Source organism: Rana temporaria, chromosome 3 (genome assembly GCF_905171775.1).
Source record: "Rana temporaria chromosome 3, aRanTem1.1, whole genome shotgun sequence".
NCBI lineage: Eukaryota > Metazoa > Chordata > Amphibia > Anura > Ranidae > Rana > Rana temporaria.
The window spans coordinates 77,230,086-77,246,653 of NC_053491.1; the positions used below are offsets into that span (position 1 = coordinate 77,230,086).

General features: G+C 42.9%; 1 protein-coding gene across 2 annotated transcripts in view; it reads right to left on the bottom strand.

Moving 5' to 3' along the window:
- The window catches only part of THSD4 (thrombospondin type 1 domain containing 4), an 894,854-nt gene that overhangs the window by 221,346 nt on the left and 656,940 nt on the right, over positions 1 to 16,568 (bottom strand). The window contains exon 1 of one of the 2 annotated variants that reach the window (XM_040342788.1): positions 12,821 to 13,132. The exons of the other annotated variant lie outside the window; for it this stretch is intronic. Within the exon in view, the coding sequence (XP_040198722.1) occupies positions 12,821 to 12,901 (81 nt within the window). The 5' untranslated portion in view covers positions 12,902 to 13,132. Of the gene's footprint in view, positions 1 to 12,820; positions 13,133 to 16,568 lie in introns of those variants that run through there. 2 annotated transcript variants of the gene reach the window in all.

The following is a 16,568-nucleotide window of genomic DNA, read 5'->3' on the forward strand; positions in this document are numbered from 1 at the left end:
GTGTTATCAACTGCACATCTTTAGCCATAACATGCCTTTCAACTGCCATGGAGCCCAGCAGTGCAAAAATGTGATATTGTTAATCTGCATTATTTTCCACACATCAATGACAATAGACACATTATTTTACATCCAATTATTGCTGTACCCTAAAAATAATTGTTCTCTGGTATTCTTTCAGTACAAGATGCAGCATGGTACAGGAAATTAACATTTTGGTAGCAACATTGAAGGGGGTAGAGTGTAAGGGGTAATGTGTATAAGATAAATTATACACACACCAAGAACCTTAAGGTTATTGAGAATGTCCCCATCATTGAAAATCAACCTCTTGTCTAAATATTGTAGAATGGGACCAGGTTCCAAACAAAATTATGAACATGGAGACCCTGGTGTACTCATCATCTAGTTCTCTCCTCTCCCCTAAAACCCCAATGACCAATTGCCTCCCCTGTCATGCTAATGTCACCACACTACAGTGAACGGGAGTGAACCACAACTGCTGTTAAGGAAAGAATTCAATGCACCTCTGTATGTACCCCAGGCGTCAATCCAATCAGAACAGAAGTTTGGGGGCTCACTACATCATCTCTTTATAGGAATACGTTGAGCTACTTAGCGTGGGTGCATTACAACATGCGCCCAGTGCTTAGCGTTAAAAGATTATGATGCATGTGAAGATTGCAATGCACTTCTGTATGCAAGTGATTATCAGTACTGGACCCCAGGTTTCACTCCAATCAAAGAAAAGGAGTTTGGGGGTTCTCTACATCATATCACTTTAACATAAAGAATGCATTAGGTCTCTAAGGGAGCAGGTATGAAATACCTTCAACAATTAGCATAGAAAAGTTAAAGCGAACATGTTCAGTAACTTTGGGCATGGGCCCATAAACAAGTAACAACTTATGTCAAGCACGTAGTAATTAAGCAACTGATAGTTGTGTAAGAGAGGCAAATATAGCTCAGGTAATTTGAGAGTGTATGTCCCTTTAAGATACTCCACAGCAAGTAGCCAAGAACACAACAGTCTATCTCAAGCAGTATGTTAGTACTTAGTAAGTCAGAGTTCAATACAGTTATTGATTAGAAGAAATATATGTAGTAGATGATTCTAAAGGCACTACAAGTGAAACAATGGCTACTTATTCGTTTGCAGAGGATGAGTCTTGTTGTAGTTTAGCAGCAATGGGATTCAGTAGTGTAGGGATTCAAGAAGGAAGATATTTTTAGGGTGTCCCCAGTAATGCCAGTACAGATGGCAGGGTGGATCCAGTTGGCGATTAGCATGAATGTAGCAGGGATCCAGCATGGCATGTTCTTCAGCCTAGGGACAGATGGTACCTGTAGCTTGGTAGCCAAGCCGGCAATGGCTGACAATAATAGAACAGTGTGCAGTCTGCACACTGTTCTCTTTATAGGCAGCTAACAGGTGCCTTGCAATCGGCGGTGATCCGCGTCGCACACTTCCGCGTTCCAATCTGGAACGCACTCGGCGTCGGGCGATGACGTCATTGTGTGGTCGCCATATGCATTCCAGCGTGAGAGCGCCTGTTACAGCTAGATCCTTAATAATGACCCATTGTAGCCCTACTCAGGTGTATATCTTATCAAAATATCAGGTATGATTTACCAGTGCTCAGATACTGTTTTTCTACCTTTCTTCTTCTGCTCGTTTTTCCTTTCCTCTATGTACTTTCTTATTACCTTGCTACTGTTTAATGAGTATACCACTGAAATGCACTGGCTCTGTAACCTGTAAAACTGAACAAAGATATACCTGAACTAGAGTTATTGCATAGGTACCAGTATTTAAATTGTGGAATCCACCATGGGCCAGCATATTTGTCCAGTTAGTAGATGTTACTCTAGATCAGGGGTCTCTAAACTATGGCCCTCCAGTTGTTTAGAAACTGACACTCACAGACATGACTGGGCATGATGGGAATAGTAGAGTATTATAATGTCTCATGGGATTATGTAGTTCCACAACAGCTGGAAGGCCGTAGTTTGGAGAGCCCTGCTTTAGATGATGCCTGAAGATGGGTCAGGATTTGAAAGTGAAAGAAAGATGATGGCACTGTCAGGAGACATGCCTCTTTAGAATGTATTAATTGCACTTACACATTACTAAGTATGTATGCGTATTCACATTTCTGGTACTGATGTGTCCACACTGTCACATGGGGCAAGCAGAAAACTCAGCTCAGTGTAAATTCCGAATGTACTTTAAACTAGGCTGTTTTTTTTTTGCTCCTGGTATCTGAAAGTAGCAGCAAGGGAGAAAGAGAAACCTAATGCACAGGTACACGTTACGTATATGCAGCCTATCCTATTTATTGTTATTTCTTCACAAGTGTCAGAACAATTTAATTGTTTTTAGGCACTTTGGATTTCCATAAATTGGTTTCCTAGAGCCTTAAGCAATAAAACAACTTTGCATGAATTTTAGAACATACCTTTTGGATTCTTCTTGAGGAACTGGTATTTGTTATTGTTGAAACAAGGCACAGAGAAGTGTACAGTACACAAACATATCAGTAAATTTAAAGAAATCAGTCAACCTAAACGTAATGAGTGTAGGAGATTTCTAGGACAGTCAGCATAATGTGGAATCCAAGGCTATGGAAACTGAAATCCATTCACCTTCACTGTCCTAAAATGAACATAAAGGCAACTATACTAAAAGCTAGCCTTGATTTACAGGAATTTACAGCAGCCCTTCAGACTGGAGGGGAACAATGCCTAATCCTGCTGTCCCATGTACACCGCACACTAGATGGTGTGTTCTCTGCATGTTTGCAGGTGATATGCTGCTCTATAGAAAATTGCATGCAAATCTTTTGGAAATAATGCAACAATTTATTTGATAAAGGGGACTTTTTTTTTAAATACCCAAGTGAACATTAAGCAGTAAAAATTTCTGGAGTAAGGTTATGCCAGTTTTGCCTTTCCACAGCACTATTAAAGCAAGGTAGTGTGTGTGTGCCATATGTTAAACATTACAGGCTCTAGACATATATGCCTACAAGACATCTACTGTGACAATTCCTTTCCAGATTAGCTTGTAACTCTTTTTATGGCCTTTTCTTCCTGGAGTTACTGTAACATATGGTAACATACTATTACCGGGCTGCTTTAAATTTCCCATAATAGCATAACTGGATTTTATTTGTAGGTAAGGGGTAAAAACAATCAAAAACATTCTCAGATAGGTAAATTGAGAAGAAACTAATGTAAATAATATGTAGTGTTTGAGCAAAAAAAAAAAAAAAACAGGAAAACAATATCACACTGAGATATCAGTATATGTTTTGGCAGTTGTATACTTCAAGTGTATGTAAACACTAATAATGTATACATGTCACAAATACTACTGAATGTTTTGTTATATCTGTTTAATAAGTGCAAAATATACCCGTTGATCATGTCAGAAATTCAGAAGTGTCCATTTCTCACTTCCTGAGAGTAATTAGAGCTAAAAGTCCTTATTTTTGGACTACAGAATGATTAGCCTTTATGTTTCGGAAATGGGAGAGTAGGTCCGTCTGAGTAGTTTGGAAAAATAAAAATGGGCAGGGCTGACAACACTCCATCTACAAAAACTGTAGGTGTTGTCAGCCCACAACAGGACTTAAAAGGAGAAGTCCAGCCTGATCTTATTCGGCTAGGATTCTCCTATGGGTCATAGGAGTGCAATTCGTTTTGCACTCCTGTGACCCGTTTTTAGCGGAGAGTGGTCTGAATTCCGCTCTCTGCTGATGTCACCAAGTTCAGTCCAGGCACCGCGTCAACCCAACTTCGGAAGTCTGGATCCACCTGGTGCCTGGGCTAATGGCTGTCTCAGCCTCTCAGCTCGCTGCTCCCAGCCCCTCCATAGCTCAGCACTCCAATGAACGTGGAGGAACAGAGCAGGATAGATGCTGATTGTCAGGCAGCACCTCTCCGCTCGAAGAGGAGTGAGATCCGAGCCATCGGTGGTGTTCAGTGGCTCGGTTCTCAATGTAGAGGCGGCAGGGGACAGAAGCAGCATTGGTCCGATGCTGCATCCACCTAGGTAAGTATAAAACAGCAGAAAACGCTAAAAAACCCATACTTCTCCTTTAAAGCAGAACTAAACCGATCAATTTAACGGCTTCAGAAACAGTTATATTCCCGACATGCTGGGAATGCTAAGGCCTTGTACAGACGGGCAAACAAGTACGATGAAAACGGTCCGCCGGACCGTTTTCAGCATACATGTCTGCCCGGGGATTTCTGTATGATGGCTGTACACACCATCATACAGAAATCCGCGCGTACTCGATACGCTGCGACGAGGCCGCGCCGTCGCCACAATGATGACGCAGCGACGTGCGCGGCCCTGCCAGTTCAATGCTTCCACGCATGCGTCAAAGTCATTCGACGCATGCGAGGGATGGCGGCCGCTCGGACATGTACGGTAGGTCTGTACAGACGACCGAACATGTCCGACGGGCAGGATTCCAGCGGGCATGTTTTAAAACATGTTCAGAAATATTTGCCCGCTGGAAAAGGTCCGGCGGGCAAATGTACGCTGGAATCCTGTCCGCTCGGGCCTACACACGACCGAACATGTCTGCTGAAACTGGTCCGCGGACCAGTTTCAGCAGACATGTTCGGTTGTGTGTACGGGGCCTAAGGCCCCATACACACGATAGAATCCATCCGCTGAAAAATCCCAGCGAATGGGTTTCAGCGGATAGATCCTATGGTGTGTACACTCCAGCGGATCTTTTTCCGCGGATATTTATCCCCTGGGATGGATTCCAGCAGATAAAATATTTGCTGACATGCTAAACAAATCTATCCGCTGGAATCCATCCCAACGGATGGATCCGCTGGTCTGTATAGACTCACCGGATCCATCCGTCCGAAGGGATCCCCCGCATGCGTCGTAATGATTCGACGCATGCGTGGAATTCCTTATATGACAGCGTCGCACACGTCGCCGCGTCACAATCGCGGCGACGGCGCGACACGTCATCGCCAGAGGATTTCAGCGCGGATTTCAATGCGATGGTGAGTACACTCCATCGCATGAAAATCCGCAGAAATCCTCGAGAGGATTTATCCGCGGAAACGGTCCGCTGGACCGTATTCGCGGATAAATCCTCTCGTGTGTATGGGGCCTAACTGTCACATTTGCTTTTAATCATCAAATGACTGGTGTCATAGCTGATCACATGTGCAGCATCATTGCAGTTGCAAAATAAACAGAGGCTAAGACGGCAGCTTCCTTGGATGAAAAGTATAGAAGGGTTTATAAGTGCCTTTAGGAGCTGAGTGCATTTCTGTCAGATCAACACATATTTTGTTGTACTTGCAGGGTTTTGTAAAATAATAAACCATGAGAAAATGTGCATGTATTGCAGAGGTGTACTGCATATGTCTTGTTTGTTTTAATTTTGCCCTGACGTACACTTTAAATGTATTGCTACCTGTTCCTTATAGCTATTGTTGAATGCTTCTGTTTTGTTTAATAAAGTATACTATCCTCCACATCTCTTGTTCTCACTTGACTAGCGTGTGTGCTGGTGGATTCAGGTGACTCCAGGACCTTGCAATGAAATTATTTTCTGTCTTGGTGCAGAATCTTAAAAACATAGGGGCAGATCCACGTACATCGGCACATATTAGCGTCGGGCGTAGCGTATCTAAGATACACTACGCCGCCGTAACTTACTTTTTTTTTTTAATCCTTAAAGAATGCGCGCCGTAAGTTACGGCGGCGTAGTGTATCTTTGTCGGCGTAAGGGCGCGCAATTAAAATCGATGTGATGGGGGCGTGTTTTATGTAAATACGTCATGACCCGACGTAAACAACGTTTTTTTTTAACGGCGCATGCGCCTTCCGTGGGGATATCCCAGTGCACATGCTCGAAATTAAACCGGAACAAGCCAATGTTTACGACGGTGACGTCATTCTACGCAAATCCCTATTCGCGAACGACTTACGCAAACGACGTAAAAAATTCAAAATTTGACGCGGGAACGACGGCCATACTTAACATTGAGTACGCCTCATATAGCAGGGGTAACTATACGCCGGAAAAAGCCGAATGCAAACGACATAAAAAAATGCGCCGGCCGGACGTACGTTCATGGATCGCCGTAACTATCTCATTTGCATACTCGACGCAGAATTTCGACGGAAACGCCACCTAGCGGCCGGCGGAAAAATGCACCTACGATCTGACGGCGTACTAAGACGTACGCCAGTCGGATCAAGCCCAGATGCAGTCGTATCTTGTTTTGTAGATACAAAAAAAAAATACGAGGCGGGAAATTTGAAATTACGCGGCGTATCAATAGATACGCCGGCGTAATTCTTCTGTGGATCTGGCCCATAAACTTCCATACAGCCAGCATCAGTCAAGAACAATGACTCAACCGGTGTGGCATGTGTTTTAGGGTTCTTCCCCACCCCTGGTTCAAGCACCTCAGTGCCTTTGGTGTTGCCACTGGCCATCATGAGGTAAAGGACCCAATGAAGATTAGCCTATTTTTTAAATAGATGTTTTTTTCTCAAAAGTTTATTTGTACTTACTACTGAGGACCATTTAAAGAAAAAAAAAATCCAGGCCCTAGTCTGTGTTGTCCAGGAGTTTAAACAGTAGCACTAGACATGCCATATATCTCTAAGCAGTAAATTGATTCAAAGTCCCGGATTGGCCCATAGCAAAATTATATAATATGTGAAATATGTTCTAGCACAGTGGTCATCAACCCTGTCCTACAGGGCCCACTAACAGGCCAGGTTTGCAAGATAACTGAAATACATCACAGGTGATATCATTTGCTGCTCAGTGATTGCAGTATTCTAGACTGCATCTCCCCATGGTAATACATAAAACCTGGCCTGTTAGTGGGCCCTGTAGGGCAGGGTTGATGACCACTGTTCTAGCATACATTCCTGTTGATCTCCCCACTTGTATCGCTAACAAACACCAAATTAAAATTTTCCTTTGCAAGCTTTTCTAGTAGTCTCATGGCATCTTACTAAGTAAAAAAAAAATAGGTTTAAAAGCTAACAGTATAATGCCCCTGCCATAGTTATGCACAGACACACATTAAGGCCAAGATAATCAACCTACCAGAATGTTTTTTGGGGGCTGAGGGATGAAGCTAGAAAATTTAGACATCAGCAAAAAACAAAAGAAACATTGCCAACTGCCAACTGGGCTCAATACCCTATAAAGCGAGAACTAACCACTTAGCCATTACTCAACACTTTAATTTTGAGTACATAAAAAAAATGCTAAAAATTACCATTGTCCATACCCACCAAATAACCTTTTTTGTCTTTATTGACTTTGAACTATGATTGTTAAATACTGACACTTCGTTGGTTTCTATGGGACAATTTACATTTGATTAAATTTAAATGTAAGGCACTCATCTCGGCGGTTGCATGCGCCTCTCCACATCATGGCCGGATAAGACCGGACCCCTCCGCAGCCTCTGACCACCTCCTGTTACTCTCCTGTATCATGTCTGTACAGCCTATGACCACCTCCTATACTCTGTCCATACAGCCTCTGACATCTTCTGTACCATGCCTGCACAGCCTATGACCACCTCCTATACCATGTCTGCACAGCCCATGACTACCTCCCATACCATGTCTGCACAGCCTATCACCACCCCATGTACCATGTCCACACAGCCTCCGACATCTCCTGTACCATGTCCACACATCCTCCGACATCTCCTGTAAGATGTCCACACAGCCTCCGACATCTCATGTACCATGTCCACACAGCCTCTGACATCTCCTGTACCATGTCGTCACAGCCTCTGTGACGTTTTGCTGTTGGGCTGGTATAATAATGCTATGAGGCGGCTATGAAATTATTTAATGGGCAGGTTTTTATTCCCAGTCCAGCCCTGTGTAGGAGTGACAAGGCATGGTATGTGGTGGGCTTGCTGACTTGGCTAATGGACATAGGACTTTTTAAATAGTTTTAAAGATTACTCAATTTGTTTGTGGCTTTTTTTTCTGAAGGAGATCTCTTACATTTTAATTCACCCTCTCCATCAAATTTATTTTGCCTCATGATGTCTAAAAAAGATGAAGCTCAGATGTCGTGTGTGGCAAACATTCTAAAAAAAAAATCGTGTAATGCTGCGTACACACAAACGGATTTTCCGTTGGAAAAACTGCGATGAGAGCTTTTCGGCCGTGTGTATGCTCCATCGCAGTTTTTCCGACGGGAAAACTGCCGGGGAAAAAATAAGAGCAGGCTCTCTTTTTCCCATCAGGAAAAACTCCTAGCGGGAAAACCGTTTGTCTGTATGCATGCTCGGAAACAATTTGACGCATGCTCGGAAGCAGAGAACTTAATTTTGTTGGCTCATCTGTCTTTTATGTCACCACGTTCTTGGCAGTCAAAAGTTCACCAGACTTTTGTGTGACCGTGTGTATGCAAGGCAGGCTTGAGAAGAATTCTGTCGGGAAAACTATTGTTTTTTTTTTCAGATGGCAAAACCGGTCGTGTGTACAAGGCATAAGAACTACTGGTAAAACACAGCAGATTCTTATATGTATAATGATTGTACAAATGTTTAAATATATATATATATATATATATATATATATATATATATATATATATATATATATATAACTCAAATATTAACTCAATGCATTTAGGCATCTATAAGTGGTGAAGACTACTTGCTTGAAGTTAAAACCGAGCATCAGAATAGGGAAGAATGGGGATTTAAGTGACTTTGAACTTGGCATGGCATTGTTGATGTCAGACAGGTTGGTCTGAGTATCTGAGTATTTCAAATACTGCTGATCTACTGGTATTTTCACACACAACCATCTCTAAGGTTTACAGAGAATGGTCCGAAAAAGAGAAAATATCCAGTGAGCGGCAGTTGTGTGGACGAAAATGCCTTGTTCATGTCAGAAGAGAATCGGCAGACTGGTTTGAGATGATAGAAAGTCAACAGTAACTCAAATAACCACGCTTAACAACCAACAGGGCTTTTTTTCAGGGGGAACTTGGGGGAACTCAGTTCCACCACCTCTGGCTCAGACCCTTTGGTGCCTGCTCACCACATTCACTTGAAAACACAGAAGTCTGGTTTCTGTGTTTACAAGTGACAGCTCTGCACTCTGTGTGTAACCCCCTGAACTCTGCACTCTGTATGTAATGCAATCCTGGTATTTAATGCCCCTTTAAGACCCTCCTACTGTTTGTGAAATCTGAACGGGTCGTGGTTGAGTTCCTGCACCTATTTTCTGAGAAAAAAAGCTCTGACAACCAACATATGTAGAATACCATCTCTGAATGCACAACACATTTAACCTTGAAGTAGACAGGCTATAGAAGCAGAAGATCACACTGGGTGCCACTCCTGTCAGCTAAAAGGAAACTGAGGCTACAATTTGCACAGGCTCACCAAAATTGGACAATCGAAGATTGGAAAAACGTTTCCTGGTCTGATGAGTTTGGATTTCAGGTGCAACATTCAGATGGTAAGGTCAGAATTTGCCATAAACAACATTAAAGCATCGATCCATCCTGCCTTGTATCAACTGTTCAGGCTGGTGGTCTGGTGTGGGGGATATTTTCTTGGCACACTTTGGGCCCCTTAGCACCAACTGAGCATTGTTTAAACGCTACAGCCTACCTGAGTATTGTTGCTGACCATGTCCACCCCTTTATGACTACAGTGTACCCATCTTCTGATGGCTACTTCCAGCAGGATAATGCACCATGTCACAAAGCTCAAATCATCTCAAACTTGTTTCTTGAGCATGACCATGGATTCACTGTACTCCAATGGCCTCCACAGTCCCCAGATCTCAATCCAATAGAGCACCTTTGGGAAGTGGTGCAACAGGAGGTTTGCAGCATGGATGTGCAACTGACAAATCTGCAGGAGTTCTGAAGGCAAAAGGGGGTCTAACCTGTACTAGCAAGGTGTATCTAACAAAGTGGCTGGTGAGTGTATATTAGTTGAAGCAGCTAATAATTTCAGGCAAAAAAAATGAACTAAAAGGGAAAAAATAAATTGAAGCACTTTTAACAAAGTTTTTGTGTGTGGGCTATATGGGACTATAAGGTTATCTTAGGTTAGGAATAACATGTGCACATAGATCTATTCTCACAGAGAAAGAATAAAAGTGGGTTGTGGGGGCACACATGTAAAGTATACAGGTAGTCATATAGCACATCATATGTACACCACATATCCATGTATGGAACACCATTGCCATTATGATTGTTTCTGTACCTACAGATAGGATAGAACCTTTAACTAAAAGCGACAGTGATTACAATACATTTACAGCATGCAGTGATTGCATTACTGGTATTATGTTGAGCAGGGGCATACCAGATACCACCTAGGCTTTGATGATGTAAGTACAGGACCTGTGCTCATCATGGGATCTAAAATGGCATAATCATATTTTCTTACATCCATAACTACTTTACATAGTTCAATAATTACACAGTTTGTGATGGGTCCACCATGACCCATGCATCCAACATTAGCATTACATATTCCTCAATATGATATCATCTTTACCCACACAAAACCCAAGACCAATATAACCTATTTCCCAAAGTCCGCCTACATCCAATAACCCCAGCCTCTGTAATCAAACCCCCCCCCCACCCCACCCCATCAACACATTGTAGTATGCCCAGTATTGACCCCCAAAAAATTTTATGCCACTACATTATTTCACTAAGACCAAATGAAAGATATCTGATTTTAACGTGCACACTGAAAGTAATAATATTTACTGTATTTAGTTGGGCTAATTTACTAGAGGAGTTAAGCCAGCCATAGATGGTTCGAAACTCAGCCCGTTCAGCAGGGACCAGTCGAGATTTGACCCATCTATGGGCTTGCTGATCATACTCAAAGTGATCCATCAGCCAACTTGGGTACAACCAGCATGTTGGATGTCTAGCATGCGAGTATTGCCAGAGGCTGCAGCTGCTATCAATTCTCATTGTGTTCTCCCAGCAGGGACAGCTCCCCTCACCCCCCACCGGGAGAACACAATAGCTCTACGTGAAGGAAACTCAGCTGGTTCAGCAGGGATCAGTCGAGATTTGATCCATCTATGGGCATGCTGATCGTACTCGAGTCGATCTATCAGTGAACTTGGGTACAACCAGCATGTTGGATTTCTAGCATGTGAGAATTGCCAGAGGCTGCAGCTTCTAGCAATAATCATTGAGTTCTCCCAGCAGGGATAGCTCCCCTTACCCCCACCAGGAGAACACAATAGCTCTACGTGAAGGATTCTCCCATCAACACTGACTGTGTTAATGGGGGAATCAAGATTTTTCTTTTCTGCAACATCTGGTTGCAGGAAAGAAAATTGCATAATCTATGTCCTGCCTTAGGGATCTTCACACAACAAATTGTGTGAATATTCTCAAAAATGATCCAGTGCTGTGAAAAGCAACTTCCTGAATATCTATTAATGATCATATAATTGAAGTAAAGTATTTATTGCGTGAATTTTCAAATCCTTTAATAAATTAGCCTCAGTGAGTTACAGCTAATAAACTGAGCTACACTTGCTTATGAAGGCAACAAGTTTTAAAATCAGGATAATACATTTCAGAAATCTTTCAGCATGCTGGGAGTTGTGCAAGAACATAAATTATTCAGAAAAAAGCAAGAAAAAAAAGAAAAGAGCACAATGGCAACCAATGTGTTTTGCCATTATGTCAAAAATGGGCAGCATCCTTTGCCACGGTTGATAAAAAAAAATCTGACTGTTTATGATCAGTATGAGATTTTTATTTAGTTAGTATAATAAACATGTTTTGATTTCTTTATGCATTAACATATTTTGATTAAAATAAATATAGTTTATTTGTACAAAATTAAATAATTATCAGATTTAAGTATACTAGTGAAGGCTGTTGTGACGGATTTTAATAAAAAAATTAAATAAAAAGAGAAATGTTATATTATACATTTCTCCAGTGGGAGTGCAGTCTTCTATATAGTGTACATGAACTGTGAGCCAATAGGATAGAGCTAGAGCCATTCCAGGTTTATCATTAATGACTGAGAACATGCTGCAAGTAACTAAGATGAGTTGGAGATGGAGTTGCTTATACATGTGCATTTTCAAGAACGAAAATTATGAAACATATTAGGTGACATGCTTAGAGCAATAACAGTAATTTCAGCACCTTTAAGACACAACTGTTTTACAGAATTTCTATATATCATTTTTTTTTTTTTATCAGATTAACCCACTGTTATCTGTACCGGCAACCCAAGACTACCTCCATGTCCCTGCATCCTAAAATAGTTTATTTAGATTCTAAACCAATCAGGTAACTAATTCATAAATTGGTTTGTGTTGTTTATCTTGTCAATAAATTGATTTGTGTTGTGTATTTATAATATATATATTATCAATACTTCTTATCAGTTGCTAGACCAAAGCTTATGGCTAATCAGCAACATTTTCATTTGTGCAATACTAATTTAATACTACAATTTTTTTATTTTTTATGAATTTATTAAAAACTAAGGATAAATAGCCAGCTTGGCCTTGCAGAACACTTATCACCTTTCCAGTAATGCATTTTTGAATAGGTCTTTACATGTTGCTTTGTCTAAAACTCATGATGAAAATGATGGCAAAAGTTTGCCAAACTTTAAAACATCTCCTGCAGTTTACATGAGTACAAATAGAATAATATGCTTTATTGTTCAGGAAAGAAGCTGCATAATGAATTAGAATCAATCTATGGCAATAAAGTTCTAGGGACAGCAAGTAAAAGAAATGGTGACTTACCTGTCCCCCAGGTCGTCCTAGAACTGCTTTGTCAAAGGAGAGGAAAGTTAAAATCAAGTAGCTGACAAACATTATTATCATGACAATGTCAAAACTATCCTAGAGGAAGAAAATCCTCCTGCCAAGTATTAACAGCTAGCAGATGCACTTGTGTCTCAGTATCTCAACACGGCAATTCTGCAAACCACTGCTCTCTCTCTCACTCTGTCTCTAGTTATTTCACTACAAGAAGCTTTGCTTCAGCTACAGCTCTGGAGACAACTGGTAAGCTGATCCCCTCATGGAATAACTTCTCCCAGCTAGGGGAGGGGGAAGGAGACAGCAATGAGTTAGGGGCTGTAGTTCATATGCAGCAAAAGAAGGGGAGGGACACGAGTGGTCCATGCCAAGTTATGCATCTGGTCCAGTTAAAAGGTAACTTTTTCAATGGTCCAGGAAGATGACTTGCTGGTCTCTTTATATCACAAATGGGATTAGAGGGAAAATATATGAAGACAAAGTGTGCATGATGGGTACAGCGTATTTGAAATGATTGCAAATGCTTATTGAAGGAAAGTTTCCAACTTTTAGAAAAGTTTAATAACTAAGTGCAAATTAAGTGCAGTGTTGTAAAAATGTTACTGGATTGCTTTAAAAAGTCATACATTTTATAAAATGAATAATTGGAGAAAAACTATAGCACAACACATACTTTATTGAGATGATTTGCAAAGCAAAACCCCATCAAATTTTGCATTATAGTTATTAAGAATATTCACATTTTGGACTTCTGTGAGCATGTTTTCAAAATCAATGCTATTCTCCATACATCTGGGTTTCCCACTCTTCAATTGGAAAATCCTGTTCTCAGTAGCTTTTATCTTAACTACATTATAATGACAGCTTCAACCTGTTCTTATCATTCATACTTTGCAGATAGAAAATCAATAATTGTATTGATTATTATGGAGATGGCACACACTCAGCATTGCACTCATCCTCCATACATCCAATTATCTTTAAATGAGGACCTTTGCTTAAAGGGGTGGTTCACCCTAAAAACTACTTTTTCTTATTACACTTGCCCCCCACATTACAATACGATTAAGGCTATGATTTTTTTTTTTTATGCTGTACATACCTTTGTACAGCATATTCACCCGTGGCATCCGGCTTGCGAGTCCCGCGGGAGTGGGCGTTCCTAACATGTCTGTGATTGACATTTTGACCAAAAACGAGCTCCCCCCGTCGCGTAAGCCGCGTCACGGTTGGCGAAAGGAGCCGAACGGTGAGTCGGCGCTATACTGCGCATGCGCATCGCTGTTCGGCTCCTTTCGCCAATCGTGATGCGGCTTACGCGATGGGGGGGAGCTTGTTTTTGGTCAAAATGTCAATCACAGACATGTTAGGAACGCCCACTCCCGCGGGACTCGCAAGCCGGATGCCACGGGTGAATATGCTATACAAAGGTATGTACAGCATAAAAAAATAATAATAGCCTTAATCGTATTGTAATGTGGGGGGCAAGTGTAATAAGAAAAAGTAGTTTTTAGGGTGAACCACCCCTTTAACATCCCCATTTGCATTCACTGGCACTGCCCCATTCCACTGACCACAAATTCCCACTACAGTAAAACCTTGGTTTGAGAGTAACTTGGTTTGAGAGCATTTTGCAAGTCAAGAAAAATGTTTTAATAAATGTTGCCTTGGTATACAAGCGGTGTCTTCATATAAGAGCAGTGTCATGTCACAACTGAGTATAACAAAGAAGAGAGGAGCCTCTAAGTGTAGCAATATGGTTACAGTTAATGAAGGTACAACATTTAGCAACTTATTGCTACACTCAGAGGTCCCTCTCTTCTCTTTTACACCCTGTAAAAAAATGCTTTGATATACAAGTGCTTTGGATTACAAGCATGTTTCTGGAACAAATCATGCTTGCAAACCAAGGTTTTACTGTATAACTAACATAAGATTGCAAGACAAATGCCAGGAACATGGCCAATCTATTTGTATCCTTTTAGTAAATATGCCACCATGGTTATTCTACTGAACAGGACAGGTAATGTTTACATAACTTACTGTGCAAAAGTTTTAGGCCCTTTTCACACGGACAGCTGTTTTGCCGCAGATAAAAGCATGTTTATGTTTTGCTGGAATTCAAGACTCCAGGCACAGCGATTAGCTGCATTTGTACAGTGCTTTTAGCTGCGGTTGCGTTTAGCCGCGGCACGATATTGAACGGGGATCCGACTTGGATCCCTGCCAATACCAAGCACTGTGTCTGGTATGAATCTTGAGGGGGAACTCCACGCCAAATTTCAAATAAAAAAACGGCATGGTTTCCCCCTTCAGGAGCATACCAGGCCCTTTGGGTCTGCTATGGATTTTAAGTGGAACCCCCATATGCCGAAAAAAACGGCATCGGGGTTCCCCCAAAATCCATACCAGACCTGTATCCGAGCAGCAGCCCGGCCGGTCAGGAAAGGTGGTGGGGACGAGCGAGCGCCCCCCTCCTTAACCGTGCCAGGCCGCATGCCCTCAACATTGGGGGGTTGGTTCTTTGGGACAGGGGGTGCCCTGCGGCCCCCCACCCCAAAGCACCCTGTCCCCATGTTGATGAGGACAGGGCCTCTACCTGACAACCCTGGCCGTTGGCTGTCGGGGTCTGCGGGCGGGGAGCTTATCGGAATCCGGGAGCCCACTTAAATAAGAGGGCCCCCAGATCCTGGCCCCCCACCCTAGGTGAATGAGTATGGGGTACATCGTACCCCTACCCATTCACCTGGTGGAATTTTTTAAAAAAAAACACACTACACAGGGTTTTTAAAGTAATTTATTAGTCAGCTTTGGCGGCGTTCTGCCGGGGCCCCCCTCTCTTCTTTAGCTCTTTTATGAAGGTGGGCCCGGGCTTCTTCGACGTATTCTGCCGGGGGGGGCCCCGGTCGTCCACGCCGTCTGGTTTTCTTCCGCCGGGGGCGCTTTCTTCTTTAGCTCTTTTACGAGTGTCCCCCCAGGCTTCCTCGATGTCTTCTGCCAGGGTGGGTCCCGGTCTTCACCGCCGTCTGGTTCTCTTCCGCTGGTGGGGGGTCCTGGACTTCACCGCCGTCTGGTTATCTTCCGCCGGGGGGGGCCCCCGCTCTCTTCTTTAGCTCTGGCGGGGTCACCGGGTGATATCCGCCCCCTTATGTCGTCACCACCTGAAGCATGACGGGACTGTGATGTCATAAGAGGCCTATATAAATTGGTGCGAGCCGCGCACACAGCATTACAGTTGGAGGAAGCGACGTGTCAACATCGAAGAAGAGAAGACGAGAAGAAGAAGGCAGAAGGTGACAGAAGCCCTGGCGCCCCACTCGGAGCTAAAAGAGCTAAAGAAGAGAGCCAGGGCCCCCGGTGGAAGAGAACCAAACGGCTGTGAAGACCGGGCCCCCCCCCCCCCCGGCAGAAGACGTCAAAGAAGCCCGGGCCCCCCCTCGGAAAAAAACGAAAGAAGAGAGGGGCCCGGCAGAATGCCCCCCGGAGCTGACTAATAAATTACTTTAAAAACCCTGTGTAGTGTGTTTTTTTCCTTTTTTTTACGCCAGGTGAATGGGTAGGAGTATGATGCACCCCATACTCATTCACCTAGGGTGAGGGGCTGGGATTTCGATAAGCTCCTCGCCCGCAGACCCCGACAACAAACGGCCAGGGTTGTCAGGAAGAGGCCCTGTCCTCATCAACATGGGGACAGGGTGCTTTGGGATGGGGGGGCCGCAGGGCTCCCCCT